This window comes from Periophthalmus magnuspinnatus, chromosome 6 (genome assembly GCF_009829125.3).
Source record: "Periophthalmus magnuspinnatus isolate fPerMag1 chromosome 6, fPerMag1.2.pri, whole genome shotgun sequence".
In the NCBI taxonomy this organism is placed as follows: Eukaryota; Metazoa; Chordata; class Actinopteri; order Gobiiformes; family Gobiidae; genus Periophthalmus; species Periophthalmus magnuspinnatus.
This window is the reverse complement of record NC_047131.1, coordinates 2630667-2656734: the sequence shown is the minus strand read 5'-3', so window position 1 is coordinate 2656734 and position 26068 is coordinate 2630667. Positions and strand designations below refer to the sequence as shown.

At 39.2% G+C, this 26068-nt stretch overlaps 1 protein-coding gene across 1 annotated transcript; it reads right to left on the bottom strand.

Moving 5' to 3' along the window:
- Window positions 1-508: 508 nt before the first annotated feature.
- Window positions 509-24217, bottom strand: LOC117372718 (ras association domain-containing protein 8). The gene is made up of 8 exons (XM_033968554.2): window positions 23936-24217; window positions 17138-17247; window positions 15004-15123; window positions 13404-13573; window positions 10426-11228; window positions 9292-9489; window positions 7973-8117; window positions 509-4924 (listed from the first exon to the last, which is right to left on the bottom strand). The coding sequence occupies exons 4-8, from the start codon at window positions 13504-13506 to the stop codon at window positions 4803-4805; spliced, it is 1371 nt and encodes a 456-aa protein (XP_033824445.1). The 5' UTR covers window positions 13507-13573; window positions 15004-15123; window positions 17138-17247; window positions 23936-24217; the 3' UTR covers window positions 509-4802.
- Window positions 24218-26068: the final 1851 nt, after the last annotated feature.

Genomic DNA, 26068 nt, shown 5'->3' with positions numbered 1-26068 from the left:
TCTTGATTCATTTCTGGGATGTAGGCTATATTTGTCTAGTTTAAATGCCCAAGTAGTAAAGTTACATAATGGTCAAGATGGATTTCAAATACTGGACTAACATCAAAACTGGGATTATCAAAACCTTTATGTAAGACTGGTTTCATAATTAACTAAATAAATCAATAACAGGTATTGAGTGGAGACAGAAGATCACTCCAAATGACCAAATACAAAAATATACTTTGATGTAAACTAGGCCTGTGTTAATGGTGTGTAGTCTCTTGTGAGGAGGGATAAAAAGAGGAATGACTCTACAGTAACTCTGTTCATAACAAAGAAATGAATCATATTTAGGGGTAAAGTAGCTCAAATAAATACTATTCCATAATAAGTGCACTTAAGGTTTAAAGTTTACTGTAGGCAGCATTTGCAAGGACATACTGCCATCTAGCGGTGAGATGAAAAAACTACAAGCTTTGGATAAACAATATATGAACAAGAACAGTCCTCTGCAATTTTTTTTTTTCAGAAACTTTATTAATTCATGCAATCCGTATCATACCAGCAGCCACATCCCACAATGCAGTTTATTAAGGCAGAGAAACATGAGCACAACTGCACCTGAACAGTTCAAATCGTACATGATCTATTTAACATAGCATTTTGTAAACAACAAACAAGACATCTCATCCCAGAGTGGAAAGCGCAAGTGGTTTCTTAAAGGGAAATCCACCAATATACTTTGAACTGTCACTACAGATATTTTTAATAGTTACATTTGAAAATAGTGCTGATGTTTTAACTTGTCGCTAACTTAAAACACTAATTATTCGGCATTTAACATGATCAGAACAAAATACTAGATTATTACACGTCAGTAAATCAGATTTCAAATGAGCCTATATCACAAAAATATGTATTTCTTTATAAATGTTATAAAGTTTAAAATTAGAACATAGTGATAATGTCGACCTATTATTTTACAGTAATATTCAAATTTCATGATATGCTAAACTGTCCATTTTATTTCTCTGTACTTTTAATCTACTGTAAAGGCATTTTACCTAATTATTTTACTCTTTTGACTCACCCTGATTCGACTGAAATGCCACAAGTACAAAATTATTCTCATTTATCACCTTGTACATATTGAAATAACTGACTAAACATTAAAACACAAATGAACGCAGAATCTATAGTGTAACAATAACAATACCGATGACATCTTCAAATACACATGACAGCATATTTCATTTGCAATTAGACATATGTGCTAATGTGTCTCCTTGTATATAGCACTAATATCCAAACATACACTACTAAAGCACTACTGCATTTTAATTCGACACGTTTAAGGCACTTTGAATGTTTAGCAGCTCAACTACTATCTACAATGAGTTCCTAAAGATTTGCATACTATTCTTTTAAAGAGATAGTCCAGGATATTGCCAGACACATTTAATTAATAGTCATTTCATACAGTTGTTGGTGTATTTTTGGAGTAGCAGAAAGAAGCAACAGAACTATGAGGAAAACAAAAGCAAGCAGGGTCTGTCCTCTGTATAGAGAACATTAATTAATAGAGATGATGGATGATGTGACTATATAAACTTAAGATAACATTAACCGACATAGTGTGGTTTAAATGGCCACATTGTAGTGTGTGCTTAGTTTGAATACATGAACAGATTAATAAAAACACACACAACAATGACTACAATGACTACACTATTGAATGCAAACATAACTCAGACTCTATGCAATCCCATTCCTATTGCATTCAAATTTAGTGGCTAGAGTGGCACAATGGGGTTGAGTATTTACTCACAACTCAAAGGGAGGCTCATTAAAACCTTGCCAAATTGTGTACTGTTATTGTGTGAATGGGCAACACACTTATACCTACTGCACTTCTGTCTTTAGGCTTTTTTTCCTTTCAAACTTGAACCAAACTATTGACTTCACATAGCCGTACATACATTCATACGTGTCCTTATGTTATATTCAGGAAAGTATCCCAGGTGTGTGAGAGCAAAAAGCCCCCCTTGTCCCGGTTTAAAGTCCCGTGCTCATGTTTCTGTGTTTCGATTGCCTCCTTAATCCAGTGACGATGTTGTCCTCCGTCCCAGTCCATAATATAATAATAGTTCTCTCTTGTCCTCTCACACGTCTGAGATACTGTCCTGAAGAAGTCGGACAGCAGATGGCGCCGTCATCCTGCCTACGCTGTAAGAATATAGCACCAAAGCCTTTTTAAAATCAGCTGACCGGACACCTCACAGCAAAATCACCTGACCACCACCACTGAGGACGACCACTAGTGAGCAGTCCAAACTGTCAAGTATGAAAACAAACGAAACCTTGGTCTGAAAAAAACTCCGAAGATAACATGAACCTCACTGGACTGAATCCATGTAAGCGACTATACATTTAACATACCACAAAACCTTCACGACTGCTCCTGTCCGCTCCTCCAACTTGTATTTTTACAACTGAATCAAAGTATGACTGAATCCTTGTATTAAAAATGCCCTTTTACAAAATACTGGACCATCTCTTTAATTACTAACTTACTCACAAAGTCTGTTTCTAACCATGACACATGTACATGCTAACGAAGGTTAATACTGTATTGAAAGTGGTTTGCACATTTTGATACGGCTGCGTCAACAATACAATCATGCAACTTTGGCCACCGCCGATCCTTACAGAAAAAAACAAGCAAGATTATAATTGGCAAAAATATACTATGTAGTCAATTCAACCACCAGAGAGGGAATGTGGCTACTGCATTTCTGTGACCAAAAATGCAACCCCTTGGTAATAAAATAGAGTATCCTCAAAATAAAGCTTGGAATAAGAAAAGTTATTTACAATATGCCACTAATTTGGACACATACAGACGATTAACATTCAACAGGGACAAATCCACCTGTGCATAGTTTAAAATGAACAGCTACACATAACGTTTAATATGCAAAAAGATATCTCAACAGCTTTAAAACAGATGCTATTAGTGGCTCCTTCATTCATCATCAGGCCCAGTCACGATGCTGCGGAGATCACTGTAGACAATGCATATGCTAAATACTTCATAAGTTCACATACCAAGATTCCAAAACTGTTTAAAAGGCAATTGCAGAGTTAATATGCAGGAAAAAATTATTCAGTGGATGCTAAAATATTCAAATGAAGACGCTATTATATTGTACATAAAGTTACAAACGTCATAATTAAAAGTGTGTTGCCAAAACATGTGCACTATTAACAAAATACTGCAGTATAGGACGTGATACTGATCAGGCGCAACATTAAGACCACACTCCAAAACGAGCATATGCAAATTAAGGTAAAGTACACTTTATTTTGTCCTTTTTATTTGAATGTCACTGGACAGGCGATCCGGAGCCGTACGCAACAGATTATCTATCAAGATCTTGAGCTAAGTTTGGCCAGGACTGTAGACGTTAACTGCACAATTCAATTAGCCTTAATAAAGTATGAAAAAAGACTTAATTCATAATGATTAAGAATGATTCAGGCTCAGCTACTACTTAATTAAGGAGTAAAGGTTAAGGTATTGATTAAGCTGTAAGTGTAGCTGTAATGTGTCAGTATATTTGTTTTCAGAAGTCAGTTAAAAAAATGATTGTTCTATATTTAAATTATATCTAAATGATCAAGATGTGTCAAAATATTGCTGTCTTTATTTTATTAATTTCATATATCTTTTATGTGTAAAAAGAACTGACCTTTTGTGAGTCACGTGAGCACATGTTTTACCCTGGAAGTTAAACAGAGGGAGAAAATAGTAGTAGTAAAATGAAAAGATTGAGCGAAAAGTGCAAAGAAAAGACGTCTGAGTTCAAAATATGCTACTTAACTACTGCTTATTTGAAATGTTATTACATGTATCAGATCTAAAAAAAATGTTCCTTTATCCGTCTTTTAGTTTTCACGGTGTTAAAAGGTGTGGAAAGTGTGAAAAAAATTAAATATTGACACACATGAACATCAGTCGGAATGTAAAGTTCTTTTTTTTATGAAGAAAACCAGAGTAGCTACATTAAACCTGAATCTTCTTAAAGAACTTTAATGTGTTTATTATGAATGAGGCTCTGTTCATGCTTCATTAAGGCTAAAGTGTAGTTATTATAGAGTGTTATTGTGCTGCCTCTTAAAATTTCTATCAGTTTTGTTTATTGTATATGATCAACTTTGTTTGCCCACTTGTTCTAGGTCTATCCCTGTTTTTTTGAACCCCTAAACATCATTTTCTTGCTTCTGACAAAGATTTAAAATTCACACGTTCACTTGCTGCTTGATTTATCCAATCCTCTATCATTTATTATTGTATTGTGGCCATACTTAATGTATAAATCTGCATTTGACCCATCCTTCAATGTCTCTGGGGCAATCTGTCAGTAGTAGCAACCCAGGACATTTCACCAGATTTCACCAGATTTGAAGCGACATGTTGGTCAGAAGTACCTGGCTGCAGGATAGACCCATAGTTGAACTCTACACAGGATGGATTCAGCTGTCTTTAATTCAAATCTGGATACTTCTTGCCTATTTCGAGATATTTTGATAATTTGCTGCGCTCATTCCACTTGCCAGTAGTCTTAATATTACACCTAATCAGTTTACATCGACTTTTAACTCCAAAAGTGCTTTAGTCTGACGATACTAGCTCAAACTCGTAGCTTTCACACACATCTGAGTAACAGTGCATAGTAGTGTATTAGTGAGGTATCCTGTACTGCAATACTCATGTCCTTAAGTTTTTGGTTGTGTTAAGACCAGACTTGCTCCCTCACTCACACATAGATGCCTTCTGGGTTAAGGCCAGAGGTCAGTGGACTGTGGAGCACCCGAAGGTGGCCAGGTGCATGCTGGGAGCCTGGAGGGCGCTTCAGGGAGCCAGTGAGAGGAAGTAGATCTGAAAAAACAAGATACAAATGTGAGATTAGAATGTGATACTTGAATGGAATACTGCTAGTGTAGTGTAAAATATATGATTTTTATGACAACTAGAAGTATAATTATTACTTCTAGATGATTCTATTGTGATTAGATTTGGCATATATGTTTAAAAAAGTAGATTTTGTTCAGAGTGCACATTGTAAACATTAACAGCATTAACATTTGAGAGAAGACTAAAAAATATGAATTGGTGAAACAATAAGAAGCCCATGTATTTCAGAACATTTTGTAAAGGTCTAAGCTGCAGGTGCAACAAGATTTATTATTATTACTATTTTTTATAGAGGGATATTTTCTTCTTTGCATAGGACATTCGATTACCTATATAATTGGATCCTTTGTGTACAAATTGTGCTATACAAATACAACTTGCCTTGCCGTGCCACAATTACCAAATAGCAAAGTAATTCAAAGTGCCTTACAGAATAAGAAAGACATTAAAATCACACAAATCAAAACATAAATAACAACACAAATAATCATAAAATTAACATTAAAACAGAAGTGTGCCAACTCAGATTGTGGTTTTGATTAAATTGCAGGATATTTTGATTCAATTGCATTATATTTTGCAGCTCTAATTATCACAACTTTAAATCCAACACCATGAGGACTGCTGCAACTACCAAACTTTATTCCCATGTATTTATTATAAGTTTACTATTGGTAAAATTATTAATCTACTTAACATTAACTACTAATTAACACATTATAGTTACACACACACACACAAAAAGAGAAATATAGCAAGGTACATAGAAGATTTGTTTTTCAGTTTGTTTTTCTGTCTTCCTCCCTCTTTTCCCCCTTTTTTTTGCTCCATAATATGTGAGTATCCACCAGGGGGCAGTGTGTCGCTCTGCAGAAAGGCGCTAATGCAGTAAATGTGCGTGTCTCTGAAGACCTTGCAGATTTATACTCATGTGAAGGAAGGTTATAGAGAGGACACCCACACTCCATTCATCACTTATTTAAATCACCTTCGTTACAGTGGGCTCTAATGCTACCTCTGCACATGGTAATTGGGTGATAATGTCTGCATATGTCAAGAAACTGTTAAAGAGCATTTTATATGTGAGTTCAAAGCGATATTTAAACCCACGATTCAAGATCCAAGAAATACATGTTCATATTTTGGGGTCTTTTAAGACACTTTTCTTTTAATGTAATATTCATAATTTAGCTCCATGTTTATAAGCTTCCATATTAAAATCCCCAACTTGTTTTTGAAAATATTTATTGAGCGCGTTCCCATCAACCAGAGGACAACTAATTCAGTCTTTGTCCAAACACACACTCCAAAGTGCCCTTTGGCAAGACACTTCACTAAACCTTTGTCTACTCAAGTCATAATTTAAGCAGTAAGAAGGGAGTCTCTCATAAAAACAAATCTTGTCCAAACACTCCTTTGGCAAGGCAATTCACTAACACACGGCCCATACAAGTCGGAGTATAAGCAGCAGAAAGGGCATCTGGCTTAAAAATACCTTGCAGCCACACTATAAAAGGAGTAACTATAAAAGAAAAGGATTACTCTTATGTACAGTACATTGCAAAGTGGCAAAAAGCTGAATATACAAAATACTCCACATTTCATACTGTGAGCTACCCAAATAGTTTACAGATCTAACAACAAACCACAATGTAATGTTTAGTGTTTGAATAGCAGTTTGGTGGGGGCAGAAACTATTGTGTGGTCACGTTACGTAACGATCCACAATGTTTGTTTACTGCTGGGTGGCTCCCCTCAAAAACAACAAGTCCTGGTGGTCCGAGAAGCCCTAGGAGAAAGCCCTGAGCCTGCAAAAGGGAGAGTGTGACGGGGGGAGGGAGGATGGGTGACGGAGGAGGAGGGAGGAGAGGGTAGAGACCAGGGAATGAGCGCAGAGGGTCTCAATGAATGCTGCCAAATCTGTTCATATCCAGCAGCTGTTATTATAATATGAGTAAAACATACGCTAGACTCCAGGGACAGGTGATATTGACAAAAATGAATTTCTCAATAGTGGATTATCCTGGTGATATTACTGCGGTTCATTAGAAATATGTGAATACGTGCTTCTGATTGTTTTGTCCAAGGTTCAACTACAGTACAAAAAGTGAATAAGAGCAGAAGTATCACTTTATAGTCTTGCTTGAAAGATGACACTGCAAATGTTTTAATAGTGATACATACTATTGCTATACGCTCATAATATTTAATACAGATGGGAGGAGCTAAAATGTATATTGTTAAAATGCAAATATAATCCATTGTAGGGTGTAGTTGCTGGTATCAGGTTCAACAATTTGGAAATTTACCTGTTGGAGACCTCATGGAAAAGTACAATGTTATCAAAATTGTCCAGAAAATGACGCATATTAAACATTTTCCATTTTCTCTTCTACACTCTCCACTGTTCAGCCTGCGATGCATTTCCCCCATTCCAAATTTACACACTCACAAACAAGAGGATGAGTCACTTGCTCTCAGCACTCTCTCATAATCTGACTGGGAAATATAAAAAGCGTTGTGCACCAATTATCCCGCTCACAAGGAAACAAGCTAAATGGAGTCCATGCACTTTCACTGTGACATCAGTTCCTGTGGTTGCTAAGTGATCTGAACATGGAATCTGGAATCTACATGGCATCTAATACCACACATCAGGCAAGAAACTAATACCAATAGGATTTTAAGAAATATTAAGGTGGTCTGCTCGCTACATTGTGCATCCGTGACCCCTCAGCGATTCCTAGAGTGGATATATTATGCAAAATTGACTTATGAGTTGTTAACCATGCTATAATTGTTTCCGGTCATTAACTTACTCAAAGTTGTATTTAGATTTATTCATGCATGTTGAGGTAATTCTGTTTACCTCAACATACCTGAGAAAACGATTATTTTAAAGATTGAGACTCAGTTTGTGTTTAGACATGGGTTAGTCATGATTTAGGCAAATAATACCATATGGGTTCCCTTTAATGAGATCATTTTCAGTGAGAGAGGTTAAGATGTTACCTATTCCCCGGCTGTTGGGGGCGCTCTCCTCCTCCGTGGGTTCGGCTGGCAGCACTGTCACTTTGGTGCCAGTTTGCCTGATGAACTGCTGCAGGTTCACTTGTCTCAGCTCCTTTGTCAACTGTTCCAACTCCTGCTGCATGTCCTTCGAAGGAAAAAAAACAAAACAAAAATCAAGTTAAAGGTCTAATATTGTGCAAAACTGACTTGTGAACTTTAAGCCATGTTAGTATGTTAGTATGTTGTTACCGCCTCAAAAACAGACCTGGAGTTGTGTTTTGTTTCATTCACACATGTTTGATTAACACTTTATTATTAGTCTGTTACATCTCCAAAGCTCAAAATGCTCTGTTCCACCTTGTGATGTCATGAAGTGGTAGTTTTCAAGTTAACAGCTCCTTTTGCTTTTAGTTCAGTAGAGCTTGGCGATTCCAGAGATGAAATTATCCACACAAATCTAGTGAAGGGTTTAAAACACAGTAGGTCACTTCTACCGCATGACATCACAAGGTGGAACTGAGTGTTTTCTATTTGAGAGAAGAACTTTTGATAGAGCCTAAATATGCAGGGTTTGTGTGTTAAACATAAGTGAAACAAAACAAAACACAACTCCACGTACGTTTTTGATGAGGAAACTACATTATAATATTGTGGGCCCTTAAGAAATACATTTTTTTGAATTTCTGAGCTGTTCTTGTCAGTCTCACACGTTTGTAGTTTAAATTGTTATAACATTAAGTTACCCATCTTCACTGGCTATATAGGTGGGTATTTAGGTAGGTAAATTGCTCTTTTCCAATGCATAAGAGGAAGTAGTGTCCTTGCCTAGACTGATAATCATTCAGATTAACTTAAAGGCTGGGAGTCATGAATGTGCTACTTCATACAATTCTTGCATTTGAACTCAGAAGTCAGACAGCCACAAGCCCTTAAAACCAATGTGGAAAATTGATATGGGAGGATGTGAGGGTCAAAGTCATGCATATAAAATATCGACAGTTCAAACCATATTTCAGAACATTGTCCATAGAGAACATTTCCTCCAAAGCAATAGTTTTCATGGGAATACATTTGCTCACAAGGGTACATGTTTTTAAGGTTTTTAGTGCAAAAAAACATCATAATCAAAATATATGTTTTAATATTAGTTTATCATTCGGACTTTAATATGGAATATTTTAAAATGAATTGACTTTGCAAATAGCTGTAATTATAGAAATGGGCAGGAAAGAGGATTATATTCACTCTAAAGTCACACTGCCAATATTTGGACTGCAGAGCCAACGCTGTAACAACACTCTACTGGTGGAGCGTCACACCTGTAGCTTCTTACTGCTCTGTCCGAGTGAGCGGTCCAGAGCCCGGCAGCTGCCCTCCAGCTGCACAGCCTGCCTCTCCTGGGCTTTGAGCTCTGTCTTCACCCGGAGCACCTGAGCCCGGGCCTCTGCCGCTGTCACCCACTGGGTCTCCTGCCTCTCTCTCTGCACACGCTCCTCCTCCAGACCCGCCTCCACACCCTAACAAAAAAAGAAAAACATGTTAGTTAAGTGGTGTTTTACTTAATATGAAATAAAAACATATGTTTCCTTGCAGAGAAGAAGGATCTAAGAACAGGGGGCACTCTGGGACCATTATCCATTTGGTGTTTCCTGTGAATGTTGGTTAATCTGCCTGTCTGACCAACAGCTTTTCACATTTTTGACCTGCTCTTGTGATGTTGAGCTATACACTGATGTGGTTTTTATCAGATCCAAGAATGTGGAGATTTGAATCAGGGCCTGTATTCCTGTAAGTACTTTGCTATCAACATGAGAAAGATCCAGGAAAAATCCTTATAGGTTACATTTTGAGGACGTTTGACTATTCAAAAGATATTGAATTTTTATCTACTAGGGCAACAGTACACATTTTTTATCATCGGATCGAATGTTGTGACATTAATAGTGATATTCTGGGTTGCAGCTCTTTATTTTTTTGCTTTTCTACCTCAAATAAGTAATCCACACTTGACCAACAGGTTTACAAAATGATAAATGTATTTTGTTAATGTAACATCTCTATATAGCAAAAGAAAAATTCAATTCTGTCAACTGGACAAAAGTTTAGAGTGAAAATGTATCATCCAGTTCTGGTCAGATTGCAGGTGGACACTGTTTTATGTCTATCTGATGGGAGGAGTTAACTACAATGCCCACCTAGCTAACAGAGGTGTTAGTTATCTTCAGATAGAAATAAATCAGTGTCCAGCAGTAATCTGACCAGAACTGAAGCTGCTTGGATGAGCTTCACTCTAAAGCTTTTGTCCAGTTGACAGAATTGACTTTTCTTTTGCTATGAATCATACCTGGACGACTAAGGGTGGTAGTGGTAACACAGACATCTCTATATAGCCACAGTATTACATCCCATACATAAAATGGATTTAAAATGCATCAATAATTCACTTATGTCACCTGCACCACAGCGAGCTTCTCTTCTATCTCCTGCTCACATCCTTGCAGACGCATGCGCAGCTCCTGGAGCCTGTCTTCTAGCTGCCGCTCGCTCTCCAGCTCGATCTGCAGCTCTGTGGCCCAAAACTCCTCCTCCTCCATCTCCACCTCATTCTTTCTCAGATGTTTCTCCAATCTCAGAATCTCCTCCATCAACCCTACTCCGTTACACAAGTCCCCAGTACTTCTCGCTGCTCTCCGCCCTTCATCCCAGAGGTGTAGTTCAGACTCATATGCCTCCAACTTCCTCTCAAGAACATTCAAAGTCTCTCGCTGCAGGCCTACTAGTCTGACCAAGTCCTCCATACGACAGGCCCATAGACTCGGAGACGCAGTACCCATAGCTGGAACAGTATGATGATGATGATGACTTCCTCCGTTGCCATTTAGATATCTCCGCTTTGCTTCCCCCTCGCTCAAGGGAACCCCGCTCAGAATGTCCCGCAGACTCCTGGGCGCTCCAGTGAATGTCAAAGACTTACGACGCGGCTCTCTGCGACGTAAAGAGTGGTCGTTGTTGGGGTGTCGGAGTTTAGCGAGAGGGGGGAGGCTCTGGCGGTGCAGTCCTCTTTCAGGGCCTCTCAGCGGGGGGCCCTCAGATGGGGGTCGTTCAGTCAGGGAGGGGCCGGTGCGGTGCAGGATCAGCTGGACGTCGCCTGCATACTGACCCCATGTGTTCAGAGAGGCCACAGGGCTCTCGTTAGGGGCCAGGTGGCGCTCAGTGTCTCGCCATTTCTCCACCAAAGTGTATCTGCCAGTGCGACCTGCAGGACAGAGCACAGGACAGAGCACAGGGCAGAGCACAGGGCAGAGTACAGGGCAGAGTACAGGGCAGAGCACAGGGCAGAGCACAGGGCAGAGCACAGGACAGAGCACAGGACAGAGCACAGGGCAGAGCACAGGGCAGAGCACAGGGCAGAGCACAGGGCAGAGCACAGGACAGAGCACAGGACAGAGCACAGGACAGAACACAGGACAGAGCACAGGGCAGAGCACAGGACAGAGCACAGGACAGAGCACAGGACAGAGCACAGGACAGAGCACAGGACACAGGGAAATGAGCAGGTTAAAAATATGCAGGTTATTATACATGCTACAATTATTTTCTTTAGAATGGGGTTGTCGAAAAGGGTATACCCAGATACTAATCAATACAAAAAACAGTATTGAAATTAGCTGACAATAAAAAAAGAATAGGACCACAAAGCGAAACTACAATTACTTGTTTTTTTGTATTATTATTATTGTGGTATCAAAATCAGTATAGCCCAGTCCTTAGCTGAATCAGGTTTGATGCTACACTTTCAATTGTGGGGCAGAAGCCAGTATTAGATCAAATTCAAAGTAATTTAATAAGAAATACTGACAAGAAACACCCTCAAAAGTAGAGCCTGATAATTGTTATTGTATATAGTGATACGATCCATCATCTCACTATATTTATCAATAAACCAACTTTTTTCAGTCCCCATCTCATTTAAAACACTACAGTCAAAAAGCAGCATAGCTATTTACAGCAACATGACCCAAACATTGATGCTTTGTAGTGAAGCCAGTTTAATTACTGTATTTTCCAGATTATACGTCGCTCCGGAGTACAAGTGACACCAGCGAAAAAATGAGTAATAATGATGGAAAACAACCTATACAAGTCGTCCTTGGACTATAAGTCGCATTTTTGAGAAATTTATTTTACAAAATTAAAGACCAAGAACAGACATTTTATCTTTAAAAGGCAAGATATAATAATAACAATAAAACGTCTAACAGGCTGAATATCAGTACAGCACACTAACATAACACATTTATATTTATTCAGCTACATGAAGCATAGACAGAGCTGAACATGTGTCTGGTATTTTAATGTAAGTTTTTAACAGTTAACAGATAAATAAAGCATAAAAAACAAGCTAACAAGTTTACTCTGGATCTCACTCCAAATCACTAAATCCATTGAATTCTTCATCCTCGGTGTCACACAACAACTCCACCAACTCTGGAGGTGGATGAAGCACCACTCCAAAAGTAGATGGCTGTTATACTGGTACAAGTCTAGAGTGTCCTTGCGTGGTTGTCAGTGCGACAATAACGAAGATGTGAAATTAATATTTGAATAACTTCACATAAGTCGCATCTGAGTATAAGATGCACCCCCAGACAAACTATGAAAAAAGTGCGACTTATAGTCCGGAAAATACGGTAGCTAAAATGAGTCCAGTGACGGTGTATTATGCCTGACTATGAACTATGAAAGTGTCTACATCTGTTTAGAAGAATACAACCTCAGTAAACACAGCCTATTTATACATGCAGAAATAACACAGCAGCAGCAGAATTATTTTAGGGCAGCAACGTGACTAATATTCTTTGGAAACATATCATTATGACTCTTTAAGAGCCACCAGTACTGATATCAGATCTCTTTACAAAGTCATCATCGCGTCTGTCCAAAACAGAAAAGGCAGAGGAGGGTCTCAGTGTGGAGTTTGGCAGGACGGGGGGATGAGTCACTTTTTCCCTCCTCTCCTTCTCCTCTCCTCCTTCTGCTCTGTGTGGGGAGTGATGTCAACTCTACGCTCAAGCCTCCTTACAATGGCATAATGGTATCTTATACTGGGCCCCATTCAATCTCAAGGAGTACGCCATGTTCTAGATTTAGACTCAGAATCACAAAGCAAAGTACATTTTTTTACTATTAATCATCAAAGAATTGCAAAAAAAACAAAAAAACAAAACTGTAATAATTTAAAAAAATAATAATTAGATAGAATAGAGTGTATTGGTTGTAGACGTCTCAATTAGAAACCACCAATCTGATCACTGACAAATTGAAATACTACTCACAATTTCATTAAAATGTGATTAATTTCCCAGTGCTATATTCATTCTTTTAAAAGGAACAAAGCATTCATAAAACATTCACCTTTCCTCAGACTCACCTATGGCCTGGGCGAGTGCGATGACCACTTCCTGACAGGTGGTGGCCTCGGTGACTCCACACACGACCCTCTGGACTCCATCCACCCACACCTTGAGCTCCATGCTGGGTCAGAGCCCTCTCCGCACTGACCGCCCTAACATGGTAGTCACTGCTATGGCCCTCCGGCAGCTTCGACCAACAGGAAACAAGAGGCAAAACAGGAAACGGTTAGTCAGGATATGCTTAAGGACAGACTGTTATGTGAAGCTGTGGTGGAAGCTAAACACAGATTTTACACACTGCTATTAGATACAACGATGATAGGGGATGTAGGGTTTTGAGCACTGAGTAAGTACTTTTTTTAAGACATTTGTACGCCTTTGCACAAAAAACACATCAGAATTGGGACTAAACTAAACCTGGACTAGACTAGGACTAAACAGGGACTGGACCAAACCAAACCAAGTCTACATCAGGACTAGGCTTGACTCAAACCAGGGCCAAACCAGGCAGAGTGTGAAGGTGCCCTTAAATATATGATCATGTATATACTGCAGCTTTGGCTTTCACCTTCAGTTTGAACACTTTGATTTGATCTGAGGTCCACCGCAGACTTTTACAGTAAAAACTAAAAGCACGGTTTCACGCACAGGAGCCCTTCCAGTTTCATGAATAGAGTGGAAAATAAGCAGATATGCATGTTAAAAGGTACCCTATGCAAGCTTTTTGGAGTTTCCATGGAGATTTTACTGATTTGCCTGGAAACGCCAGTATGATCTTCTTCATGGAGCCAAGTAGGTAACAACACCAGATTATTTTACAGCTCAGATCCATGGAGAGTTGACCCTCCTCACAGTAAGAATTCAGTAAGTCAAGAATTCATTTTTTGGCAATACAAATGCCTTTAATTAAATAAATGTGATATAACAAAGTTTACAGGAGGTTAACAGGAGGGAAGATTACACCCCAAGGCAATAATTAAATAGCAAAACAAAGAAATCCCCTACATTTCATTTATCTTTATTTATGTAGGGAGAGTCCAGTGAGAGTGCAGAGACTCCTTTTCATGGGCCCTTTGTGAAAATACAGAACAATACAAACAAAAACAAAACAAATAACTACATAGGTCCATATAAAACAGTAAAAACAGGAGCAGGTGTGATTATAAATGTTTATCAGCAGGTTATTAAATTGTCTTTGTGGCACCATTGTATTCGGGTTTTGCATGTCCTTGCAAATAACCTAATGTTTTTTTCCTATTTCACTTGTAGTGCAGCCGGTTTTTAGACATAGACAATCATGAGATCTTGTGTTGGAATTTCTCGTATCGAAGTTCAACAAACAAGTGAGATATTCAGGGAGTCTCACACAGTGTTGTTCTCTTCTGACAGATAGCAACGGCCAACCTACTTTTTCATAGAGTGAACAGGGATGGGTTTAAACTCATCACCTGTTATGAAACGAAGGGCTGAGTGAAAAAGTGGATCTAAAGGTTTCAAAGTAGAGGCTATGTGTGTTTGAAATATGGGACAACATTAAACCATTGTTAAACACTTAAAAAGGCTGATTTATCATAACACTATTCTGTGGCCCATTAGCAGAGCGGTGATGAGAGGTACCTGTGTGCAGAACGGGCTGCTCTGTGGGAGAGCTTGTTTTGCTCCTCTCGTCTATGAATAGTCACACGACGGTCGGAGGCAGAGGGAAGGTGCCAGCAGACATTCCCCGCTCCAGATTAGCTTTTGTTCAGAGAAACAAAAACACAGCAGAGAGTAAACAAATATGAGTCAGAAATAGAAACAGCAATCTGGACAACTTATTATTAAAGCACCAGAATGTAATGTGTTATGTATCATCTTGTGAGGACACCCATCTTGCTAAATGAACACAAATGTCGGAGTCAGAGCCATGTTTATTCAAAGTCAAAGTAGCTGGATAATTGAAATATAGTTAACACCACACTACTGAGCATCTTCTACTACTACTACTACTTAAAACAAATAATGAGTTGCAGTGCACTAGGAGTATGCCCTTCAACCAGGAAACTGCTTGTTGACACTCAGTTGAGTGGATACTTCTGTTGTACCACTGGGTAATGCACTTAACCCACATTACCTACTCTTATATGTCCCGGTTGCGAGCGAAATTGCCTCTATTATCCAAGCATTCTGGTATTTAAAGGTGCAGTATGTGCCTTTACGTGACCCGCTCGTCTCTGTACAGATGTTATTGCTTTGCATGTGATGAACGGCATCAAACTCGCTTATCTGTTGTGCATTTACTCAATTGTATTTAAAAGAAATGCCTTGGAAAACATGCATTATTACTGTAAGTGGGATCGCCTCTCCATAGCTCTGACTTGTAACTTGGCCTTGTGGTGTGACCTGCTTGTTTCAGTTGTATAGTATCTCCATAGAGACAAGCAGGTACAAAACACAAGCCTATTCCCGCTCTCCAACTGCGATACTTTCTTATACTAACAAATGGCTTCACGTGGTCACAAAGTCACACTTACAAATGTGAAGGTTAACTGTCGCCACAAAGATTGCCTTATAATACAATCTTCAGCAGGCGGGATACCTCAGACCTCCTTCAAGGACACGGCACGGAGACACAGGGAATGAATGGCAGCGTTCCAGATGCTATCGGCTCCGCGTGGATCTAACCTTCAGTGCACCTATCCCCCACAGTCAAAAGGTCCCATTGTTTGAAGCCCCCCCCCCCCCCTCCCGTCTATTACACCTCCCCCACCCCACACTTTCACAAAGTCATCCAGACCGCTCTTGGACTGACTATTCTTTCAATATTTCTGCTGGAAAAGACATCAGCAGCACCGCAAAGTCAAATTTACAAAACCAGAAAACCAGACCAGTTCTATGTTACCGTGAGTGATGAGTTATTCCTCACTTACCTTATGCATTCAGAGCGTCCTAATTATTCACAGCGATGAGTTTAGAAGAGCTTTTCACAACTTTCAGAGACCAGACCGCAGTTTTGCCATCACAGTAATACCAACAACAACCAGCATGCTAACACACATTTCCTGATTATCGAACAATGAGAGCAAAACATGGAGAAAAACTGGCTACAAGCCCTTTAATTTTTCTGGTGACGGGTTCATCGCTTACTTGTGTCCGTGAGTATGTTATAGTTTTGCAGGACTGTCCCACGGTATGGCATTAAACGCATCTATCTCCATGGAGACAGGGTCAGTTACAGGTCACAGGTGAATGAATGCATGAAAGATAAGTTTAATGCCATACTGCAGAACATTTGAGGCAAAACATTAACATCATCACGGAGACAAGCCATTAGTTAGTACTTTTTGAATCAACAGTACTGCTAAGAGTAGTTCATAGTATCATAATACATTTTATACTTAAGTTATTCTGAAGTATCAACGTTCTGATTGATTTCTTTCTTCTCTTACAAATTTGTGGCAAGTCCTTAAGCCTCAGTACCCAGAACAAAACTATAGCTAACCAGTATATAATCATGAATAGTCTGTTGACAAAATGCACAACTGAAGCATAATGGATTAAAAAAAGTATTCAGGACAACAAAGAATTTCTATGTACTTCTGTTCCGCCGACTGTGAATCAATATTTGTAAATGTTCATCTCCTCGTCTTTGTTAACTCCAGACACTCATTGATTAACTCTTTGCTCACTGAATGCACTTACTCTTGTTCTTTTACACACAAAAGCACTGTCTTGTTACTAAATGTTCTGAATGGTGCAATATTATACTTACTATCTGTCTGTGTTACTCCTCGTCCTGATCCCTCTATTCTTGGTGTGTTTCACGGCTGGTTGGAAACAGTCTTGTCCTCCACATAGACTGTCCTTAAATGGCGTTAGCGGCTGCAGAGAAGAGGATAAAAGAAAAAAAGTTGTGGTGAAATAGGCCAAAGCACTGTCACTTTTTTGGTCAAGACTTTCTTTTCTAACAAAGGACAAGTCTTATGGAGACTTTTGATGCAAACCAGGCCCCGATCACCAGAGGAAACATTCTGTTACAAAGGAAGACGGCACAATGGGTTATGCTTATATAACTGTTTATAAAAGAAATGACTCAACTCTCGGCACAGATTAAGAAACAAAGAGTTCAATTGCAAAAGTGGATATCTCAGTTTTGAAAAAAAAAAAAAAAAGTTAAAAATTATTTCTTTTTTCTTGTACATATATCGTCAATGAAAATGATGTCCAGTGGTGGATTTTATCAAGAAAGATGGAGTAGTGTCCTGATTGATGTAACAAGCTTTTTGCTTTTGCAAACATTACTATACAAAGACTTGCATTTCTCCAAACGACCCTCAAGACAGCTGCAGTACATCCAGAAAACTGCTGCTCGGGTCCTGACTAGAACCAGGAAGTACTTCACACATGTGTCCTGTGGCTCAGGTCTCTGGCTCCTGTGGCTCAGAGAATAGACTTTAAAGCAGCTGAACAAGTCTCTCCATGGACCAGCACCAAAGAACATCTCCCACATGTTAGAGCCACATGAACCATCTCACATGAGGAGGACTTCAGGGACCGGCCTCCTGCTGGTCCCAGAGTCAGGACTAAACTAGGACTAAACCAGGACTGGTGAATCATCATTTCAGTTTTCTGCAGCTAAAACCTGGAACAGTCTTCCTGAAGATGTGCGACAGGCCTCTACTTTGACAATGTTTAAATTCAGGTTCAAAACGGTTCTGTTCAGCTGTGCATATGACTGAAAGGGTTTTATTCTGCCTCTTCTCTTTAATGTTCATTTTTTGATCATTATTTGTTTTCATTTGATGTATTGTGATTTTAATGTCTTTCTAATTCTGTAAAGCACTTTGAATTACTTTGTGTAGGGATTGTGCCTTGCCTAAACTGCAAGCTTTTGATGACTTTTTAAAATGTACCTGTTTTTGCAAACTGTATCTTGAATATCAAGTACAATTGCCTGTATTTAGTCACCATAATGAAAATAAAGCCCTAAACACTCATAAGATTAGTACTAAACAAGGCCTAAAAAACAGGACAGAACCAGAATCAAACCACCAAAACCAGAACTAAATCGGAACTGACTTTGGACTAAAAAACTAAATTAGATCTATGTAGGACTGCAGAGTCTTGGCATGTGCAAATTGCATTTGCTAAAATAATACTGCAGATCCAATCTCATGTAGCAACACTGTATAAACTAAACTGAGCAACCGTAAAAACAAACACAAAACTCTCTCCAAACAGCTCATACTGATGCTGAAATGTCACCACACTACAGGTGCTGTTACTGAAAATAGGAAATGAAAATAAAAAGAACTGCTGCAAGGATCGACTTTCTTTCTACAGTTTTGTTGTTTGGACCCAACACACAGGCTTAAATGTTTTGGGTGTGTCTCTACTAGTTTTGTCAAAAGTATCAAAAATCAGATTCTAATCAATGCTAAAACTAGTATCGAAACTAGATATTAATTTAAGCATGTATTGATATTAAAAAAGTCACATTCACTGGACAGAAATCAACCATTCTTGAAAATCTTTAGAATGATCTTAAACTGTATCTTTCATAAGTATAAGACACATAGACTAGTATACACACATGAACCACTATGAACCTACTGCACACTGAGGATTACACAGATTAAATATCATATGGGAATATAAAAGAAAGTTCTATTATTTAATACTGACACATTCTATTGTATCAGCATGGCATCAAAATTGATATTGAGCATCAAGTCTATTCCTGAGTATTGAAATTGAGTTTGAAATTTAAGTATCGTGACAACACTGCTGTACAGACACATTAGTCCCTGCATAGATTTGCATATAGGGATATTATTAGAGATAGAGATATTCGTTAAAGATGCTCTAATAATGTGTGTGTATTAAGACATGCAGCTTGTTCTAATACACACATTCATTTAGGTTATATAAAACTTTCAATGCCAATGTGTTCAAAGGTATAAATAATCATTACTAAAGCATACAACCCCTTTGATATGAACACACACTGCCAATGCCAGCGATGGTGCTGATGTTAGCTAACCAGCTCAGTACCAAAACAAGTGTGTTTAGCTCTGATCTGGGGAGATGCCCACTTTTCGATGTGTGCTGCTGTTTAAAGCCAAAGAGGCCGTCCACACAAAAGCTTATATAGTTGTATTTTCCTTAAGCCCAGGCTTTGCAGCAGCACAGGCTGCCTCTAAACCTCACACCATCAGGGACCTGCATACATTTGTTTTCTCACCCTCGCTGCGCAAATACTGTTGACTCAAAAGTGCATTCCTCGCTGAGCGCTGAGGTGAGAGAAGGCTGGGAATTTCAATCGGCTGCATAGGGCCACACAAGACTAAGAAGAGAGCAGCAGTTTACCTATGTGCACAATGTGTTAATAAAAGCATGTGATAATAACCATGTTGAATATTGTGATCAGTTATTTGAGTTAGTTGGAGGTCAGATTACTTCTAGATTACATTTACAAAACAAATCCCATTTAAAAAATTAAATTGAATCATCAGATATAACCCAGATCTAAACTAAGGTCCTGGCTTAAGATGCGAGGAAGCTCCCGGAAGGCGGCCGTGATGGCATTTGAAGAATGGGTCCAATCCAGGGGACAGCTCTCTCTACAGTATACTGGATTGGCACAGACAATTGCCCATTTAAAGAAAGGTTAGTAATTCGAGAATGAGCCAAGACGAGCTAAAATGTTCAATAAATAAATGCTGTGGTTCAGATCTCAATTTTGGCCTCACCATTTTCATTTACTTTAATATTTTTTACTGTCATTGTAGCTCTGCTTTTTGGAAATGCAGCTTTTCAAGAGACGTAACTCGCCAACACTTAACCCCTTTTTGTCCAATCCAAATGTAAACACATGGGAAAGACAATCTCAGAAGATCATTTTTCTCATGTGTGCACAATCTTTTTGTCTCACAAGATCTTGTCCTATTCTCTTCCTGTGGCAATGCAAGATCATTGCCGTTCCCAGTGTAAAAGGTTCAGTGTGACTTGAGTAACTGCTGCTCCATGAAGATCTTAAATTAAGTTAATGAGTGAATGAAGTGTTGATTGTCTGGAAAAGCAATCAAGACAAATGTATCATGAACTGTTTAGGATGGAGCTGCTTGGTACACATCATGAGCACTCAGTGTTGGCAGGGAAAAAGCTTCCACTGTCTGCTGGTGTCCACACTCCTTCCATATGTTACTATGGCTGCTCCAAAATCTAACCACCTTCTCTGCAACTAACACCAATATACTGTATCCCAGGAATTGCTTAACACACTTCTTTTGTGCATTTACAAGTTCCAAGGAGACCAGCTTGTGTGCAGTGCCACTTTTTCAACAAAGACATCATTTTGAGCCAAACAAACTGGGCATTCATTGCATTTAAAACAAAACCAATCCGGCTCTGCTCAGGAACAAGCCTGCAGGGTAAGCAACAGAGCTAGAAATATGATCTCACAGGAAAATATTTATGGTCTATGCTTTCAAGAACCTCCTTCAAAACAGTCAAAGCTTTGCCATGTGGTCCCTCGCCAGATTTGGACACCATTGTTTGTTTGTTTTGGACGTTTAAAATTGTAGAGCTAATAAGCAACAGCACTTTATTCATTTTAGATTTTGTGGTTTGTAATTAAGAACAATGGGGGCATTTTTTTTAACAAACTCAGATTTAGCAGTGGCAGACACTTTTTAGTATGCACTGATTACTAACCCACTGTATTTTAGATTGCGCTCCCCGTGGTGCAACATGTAATTACTAGACATTTATGCGCTGCTCTAATTGGTAACAGAGCTGTTGTGAAATAGAGCTCCGCAGGCTGTCAGTCGCAGATGCTGTAGTTTACTATGTGAAGCCAGAGTATAGTCCAGCTTTAGTCTAAAATCATAGCAAATAAGGAAAGGTAGACAAAACTGTGTACTTCATACTGTTTGATCAGACTAAATGTTATGGATTGACTTGTTTAGTCTGTGTCAAAGCTTAGTACCAGGAGTGTTTTAACAGTGCATTGGTCATTTTTAAACCAGTCTTGGTGGTCAAGAACAGCAATGCACTTGGTCAAGCTGACATTTTCAGTTATAAAGGTAATAATGACTATAGTGTAGTGCTTTGAGAGGCTTTGAAAAAGCGCATTACAAGTGTAAGCCATTATTATAAAGGTGACCAACAGTGAGCTGTAGAGTGCATCTCTATTTTGCTTATTTGAGAAAGATCAGAGAAAATTACTGTTGTGGATGTTCTGAGCGGCTGTCATTCTCGCCTCACAGCAAGAAGGTCTTAAATTTGATTCCTGGCAAGCCCAGGCCTTTCTGTGAGAAATTTGACTGTTCTTCTCATGTCTCTGGTTTCCCCCGTCAACTCAAAACCTGCACAAAAGGTAAAATCCCTCAGCTAACATAGTCTTGACCAAGACTAGCTCATGATCTGGGGATGGGTCCCCACTGCAGAGGAAAATAATTCATTACAGGGACAAAACTGTGACCACCTTAACCTTACAAGCAGTACACAAGATGATAACTTTGATCCTCTTCATAAAGTAACAATTATTATAGTAGTAGATGTGTTATGTTTCAATAAAGTTGTGGCTTTAGTAAACAAATAACTCCCATGTTTGCAGTTTGAAATAAAGACTTACTTTAATACCATAATGATTTAGGACCAATGCCTTGAAAACATTCTACACAAATTATTTTAGATTGTACGTTCTTTGCTGTCATAATAATTACATTTTTTTATACCACAGTTTCAGTTTTGCTCTCAGAAAAAAAATGCCTGATAGCGCTCTTTAAACCCTCTCAGGAGCATAAACACAGTGTGGTATAGTCTGCTTCCAAAGATGGGCCCTTGATCCTGTAAAGAGTACAGTGATAAGATGCCAGGCTGCATTCCAGGGCTGTGAGAAGCCAACGGGCCATGACTAACAGATAAGAGACATGTTCCCTGTGTATCTGTCATCCAGACGGAAATGTGACACTAAATAGCTTTGCCGTGACACCTTGTATGTGGGTTTGTTTAATATGAGTCAGAATGAACCATATTGGGGGAGAAGCATTTCTGTGCATGATTATTCATAACAGTATGGTCCTTTTTGGGCCATCTGGATATGTTATTCTTAGATGTTTTGTCTCATGATGTCCTTGTAAGTGCTACAGTTTGGATTTCCATTTTGGACATCGGAGAGCCATCATTATGTAGTTGACGATTTTAATTATTTATCTCAAAGTATTAAAATGCATTTGAATGAGTTGGCTTTTATATTGATGTGAAATATCCTGGCAAAGCTGGACAATATCACAATGAAAATAACAATAATAATTTGGTGAAAACTTGAAATTTCATATTGTGATCTCTGTTTTGATGCGCAGAGACCAGCTTTGTCCATTGACCAGCTTCTGTCATGCAAAATCTTGTTGGGTCACTTTTCGGCATGTCATGTATCTGAACTACACACTATATTACTGTGTTTCACTGCAGCCCACACAGACATTTTAGTTTGAACTTTTGAAACATGACTGAACAAAACATCTTTTGTCACTGAACTTGTGCAAAACTGAGGCTCCCCAATTCCCACAATCTCACATAGGCCTATTGAAAACTCCCAAATACTGAGGTGTAAATATTAAACAGCATGATAACTCCTAACTTATCTCCACTGATGATAAAGCAGATAAAGTCAAATAAACAAACAGCAACTGAAACTATATTTCTGTTCAATCTGATGCTCCAGTATGTCTGTATCTGATATGGCCCTGTCTGCACCTTGGCACAACTTCCAGGCTGCACCCACTCTCTCCTTTGCTGCTTAATATTAAACTATTAAGTTCAGATCCCCCGTTGGAGAGGTCAATGCTGCCAGGATCCTGCACATCTGGACGGCACGCTCAGCCAGCAATAATACCGCCTTTGTTCCAGTGCCATATCCACATTTATTTCCACTGCTCACTAGTCCTGTGCTAGACTGTAAGCAGTAAATGCAGAGGAGAGGGGCCCATAGAGGGGGTAGGCAGCAGACATCAAAGCTTTCTAAAACAAATGCAGTACAACAGCACTCCATGTAAGATTTGAAGATTTTAAAAAAGTTGGAACAAACTAAATTAAGAATGCACAAGTTGGTTATTATTGCAGTAAATCCATAGCATCTTGATCTTAGATAAAACATTAGTAGGCTATAAAGTGTTGGCCCTTGCAGATGCAGTAACAAACCAATACCACAACAATGCACAGAAATCAGATGTCTTTATAAATGTGCAAAGGTCCCAGCAACAAGTGAGTGCTTTGGCTAGTCAGACCGCTAAACCCAATTAAGAATGACCAAAATAGGCTCTGTTCACAATCTCCTGGCTTGGATGCGACCAGGCAGTTCCAACAGAATCTATGTCTTTAGAAGTCCAATTGGCGTGCATTTTTGATTAAAGGGGGTGCTGGGCTCTGAAATGGAAATACTAGGTCGCAGAGCAGCGGGTTCACGCAACTATTCCTCCGAAATGTTCCCGTTATCTCAGCCTATCCAAAACTCCATGGCGTTGCGCATTAAGCTGCTGTGATTAGACGACTATAATGGTCTTACCTTTGCTGAAGAAACAGGATTCAACTCGGTTCACCCTATCCGGACACAAGTTTGGGATGAAACACCGAATAAATGCGTTGATTCTGCAAAAAGCTACCCAAGCTCCAGCACTGAGCAGTAAATCACTTCAGTCACTTGCGACAAAGTGACGTTCAGGCGCAAACAGCGGAGATGTGGGGGAGCAGAGGGGCGACAACAAACGCACGACACAATTGTTCTTCTCGCTCGTAAAGTTGAAGCGTTCTCCGTGTGTGTATCAGTAGCGGTCTCATATGAGGCTGCAGAAAAAAGAGCAGCCGTGCCGTTGCTTTACACCGTGTTGCCAGATCCTCAAAACCATAATATCGCACAGAGGCCAAAATGATCGTGTTTTGGCCCAAATGATCATATAGTACAAAAATTTTGAAAATAACGCGCTAAAATATGTTTGCAATGTCTTAAATAAAGAATAACTTGTCTGCTTCAAAGGACAGACACACGCACACACACACAATCAGCCTTTGAACCACGAACCACCTGTGCGCACTGTGCGCACTTAGACTTCACAACGTGCTATTATTTAAACAGAATATTGTGCGCAACAGCATTAAACATCAGACAAAGGACTCATGCAGGACTTCAGAACTTAACCATGAACATTACACATTAGTATTAACATTAAACCGCGTTGGCCTTTCGTGGGTTGTTCTGTCGTGTCACGGAGTGGTGGAGTTGCTCCTCTATTTATTCTTGTAGCTTGACACCCTGTTTCTTCCACAAATACAGTGTTACAGTGTCCAGCGTTTGCACTCATTTGGCAAATTCTGTTCTCTCTATTAATCTATTTATAAAAGAGACAATCGCACCGACTGTAAGCGCCAATATTTTGTTTTTGGAAGCGCAGAGCGCACATGTCGGGGTTGACCAATCAAATGTCAGGACACGGCACGCACACACTGCTCCACTCGCGTGACAGGACTGTTTACTACTGATCCTGGGTCCGTTTATCTGTGGACCATGAGAAATCAAGTGTAAGGTGAACATGGAGGTTTAGTCTGACTCCAGATAAGACAAGCATTAAATATGACTTTATCTGACGCTTTGAAATGATCATACATTTGGCCCTTTTGGAATTATTGATTGTACATCGTATAGGGGTCAACATTATCGTACAAATACGATAGTTATCGCACATCTGGCAACCCTATCCTCACCCCTCTGGTAAATACATCGCTTTGGATCTGGGACACCGCACCGCAAGGCATTGTGGACTGTTTTAAAGCTGCAACACGGCCTCGATGGGGATGCTACCTGGAGTCAACTTTTCATGCAAGAATATTTTTACTATTAACAAATGCTGCAATTTCTCATCTACATATTATGGCTGATAGAGTCGTGCGTAAAAGGCAAATTACCACAGAGCAAAAATAAATGGAACCTTTATGCTCCATCAAAGTAAATCACCATAAACCAATCACAGGAGGAGATAAATTCAACGCACTCCAAGAAATCTAAAAAGCCCATATCTGTCCACATAGCACTCAGACCCAATGTATAAAAGACCCATAACCTTTTGTTTCCAGAATTAGAATTGGCTAGAATTGAGCAGTTGTTTTCATAGGCGTATTACCTAAATTAGGTTCACATCAACAGCAGTAGGCAAGATGTGCCACTGTGGCCTATATACCTTGATACAGCAGCTAACAGGATATAATAGGCTACCAAATCCTAGCTGTCACATGACAAGTCTATATGTCTCTACATTTAAGTGCGCAATAGCCTATTCGAATCTGACTGTCTAGGATAACACACTTTAAACTCTAAAGCTCATTTCAGATGCCATAATATGTTTACTGAACCCAAATACAAAAGTAGAGGCGCACTGCCCCTCTGTGGTCTCTCGGAGCAGCGCACAGAGCTGTAACGTGTTACACCAGTGACCTCACAAGAACCTTACATTTTCACGTTTAAAAAGAATATACAATCCACAGAAAGTTATTGTATATTTTTCACACTTTGATAGACTATGCTCATCTCTAAGATAATCGAAATACGTGGGTTAAGTAAGTAACCTTCAAGATTATTTATTTTAGGCCAACAACATACTAAGAAAATATAGCGCATTGCTGTAGAATACTTGTTCTAATTTTGTTT

What these genes read in the sequence shown, in the direction of transcription:
- LOC117372718 (XM_033968554.2), bottom strand. Translation starts at nt 13,506, where the DNA reads ATGGAGCTCAAGGTGTGGGTGGATGGAGTCCAGAGGGTCGTGTGTGGA. An exon ending in AGAAGCTCGCTGTGGTGCAG is followed by an intron (nt 9,490 to 10,425) that starts GTGACATAAGTG and finishes TTTTTTTGTTAG; the next exon opens with GGTGTGGAGGCGGGTCTGGA. An exon ending in CCCCAACAGCCGGGGAATAG is followed by an intron (nt 4,925 to 7,972) that starts GTAACATCTTAA and finishes TTGTTTTTTCAG; the next exon opens with ATCTACTTCCTCTCACTGGC.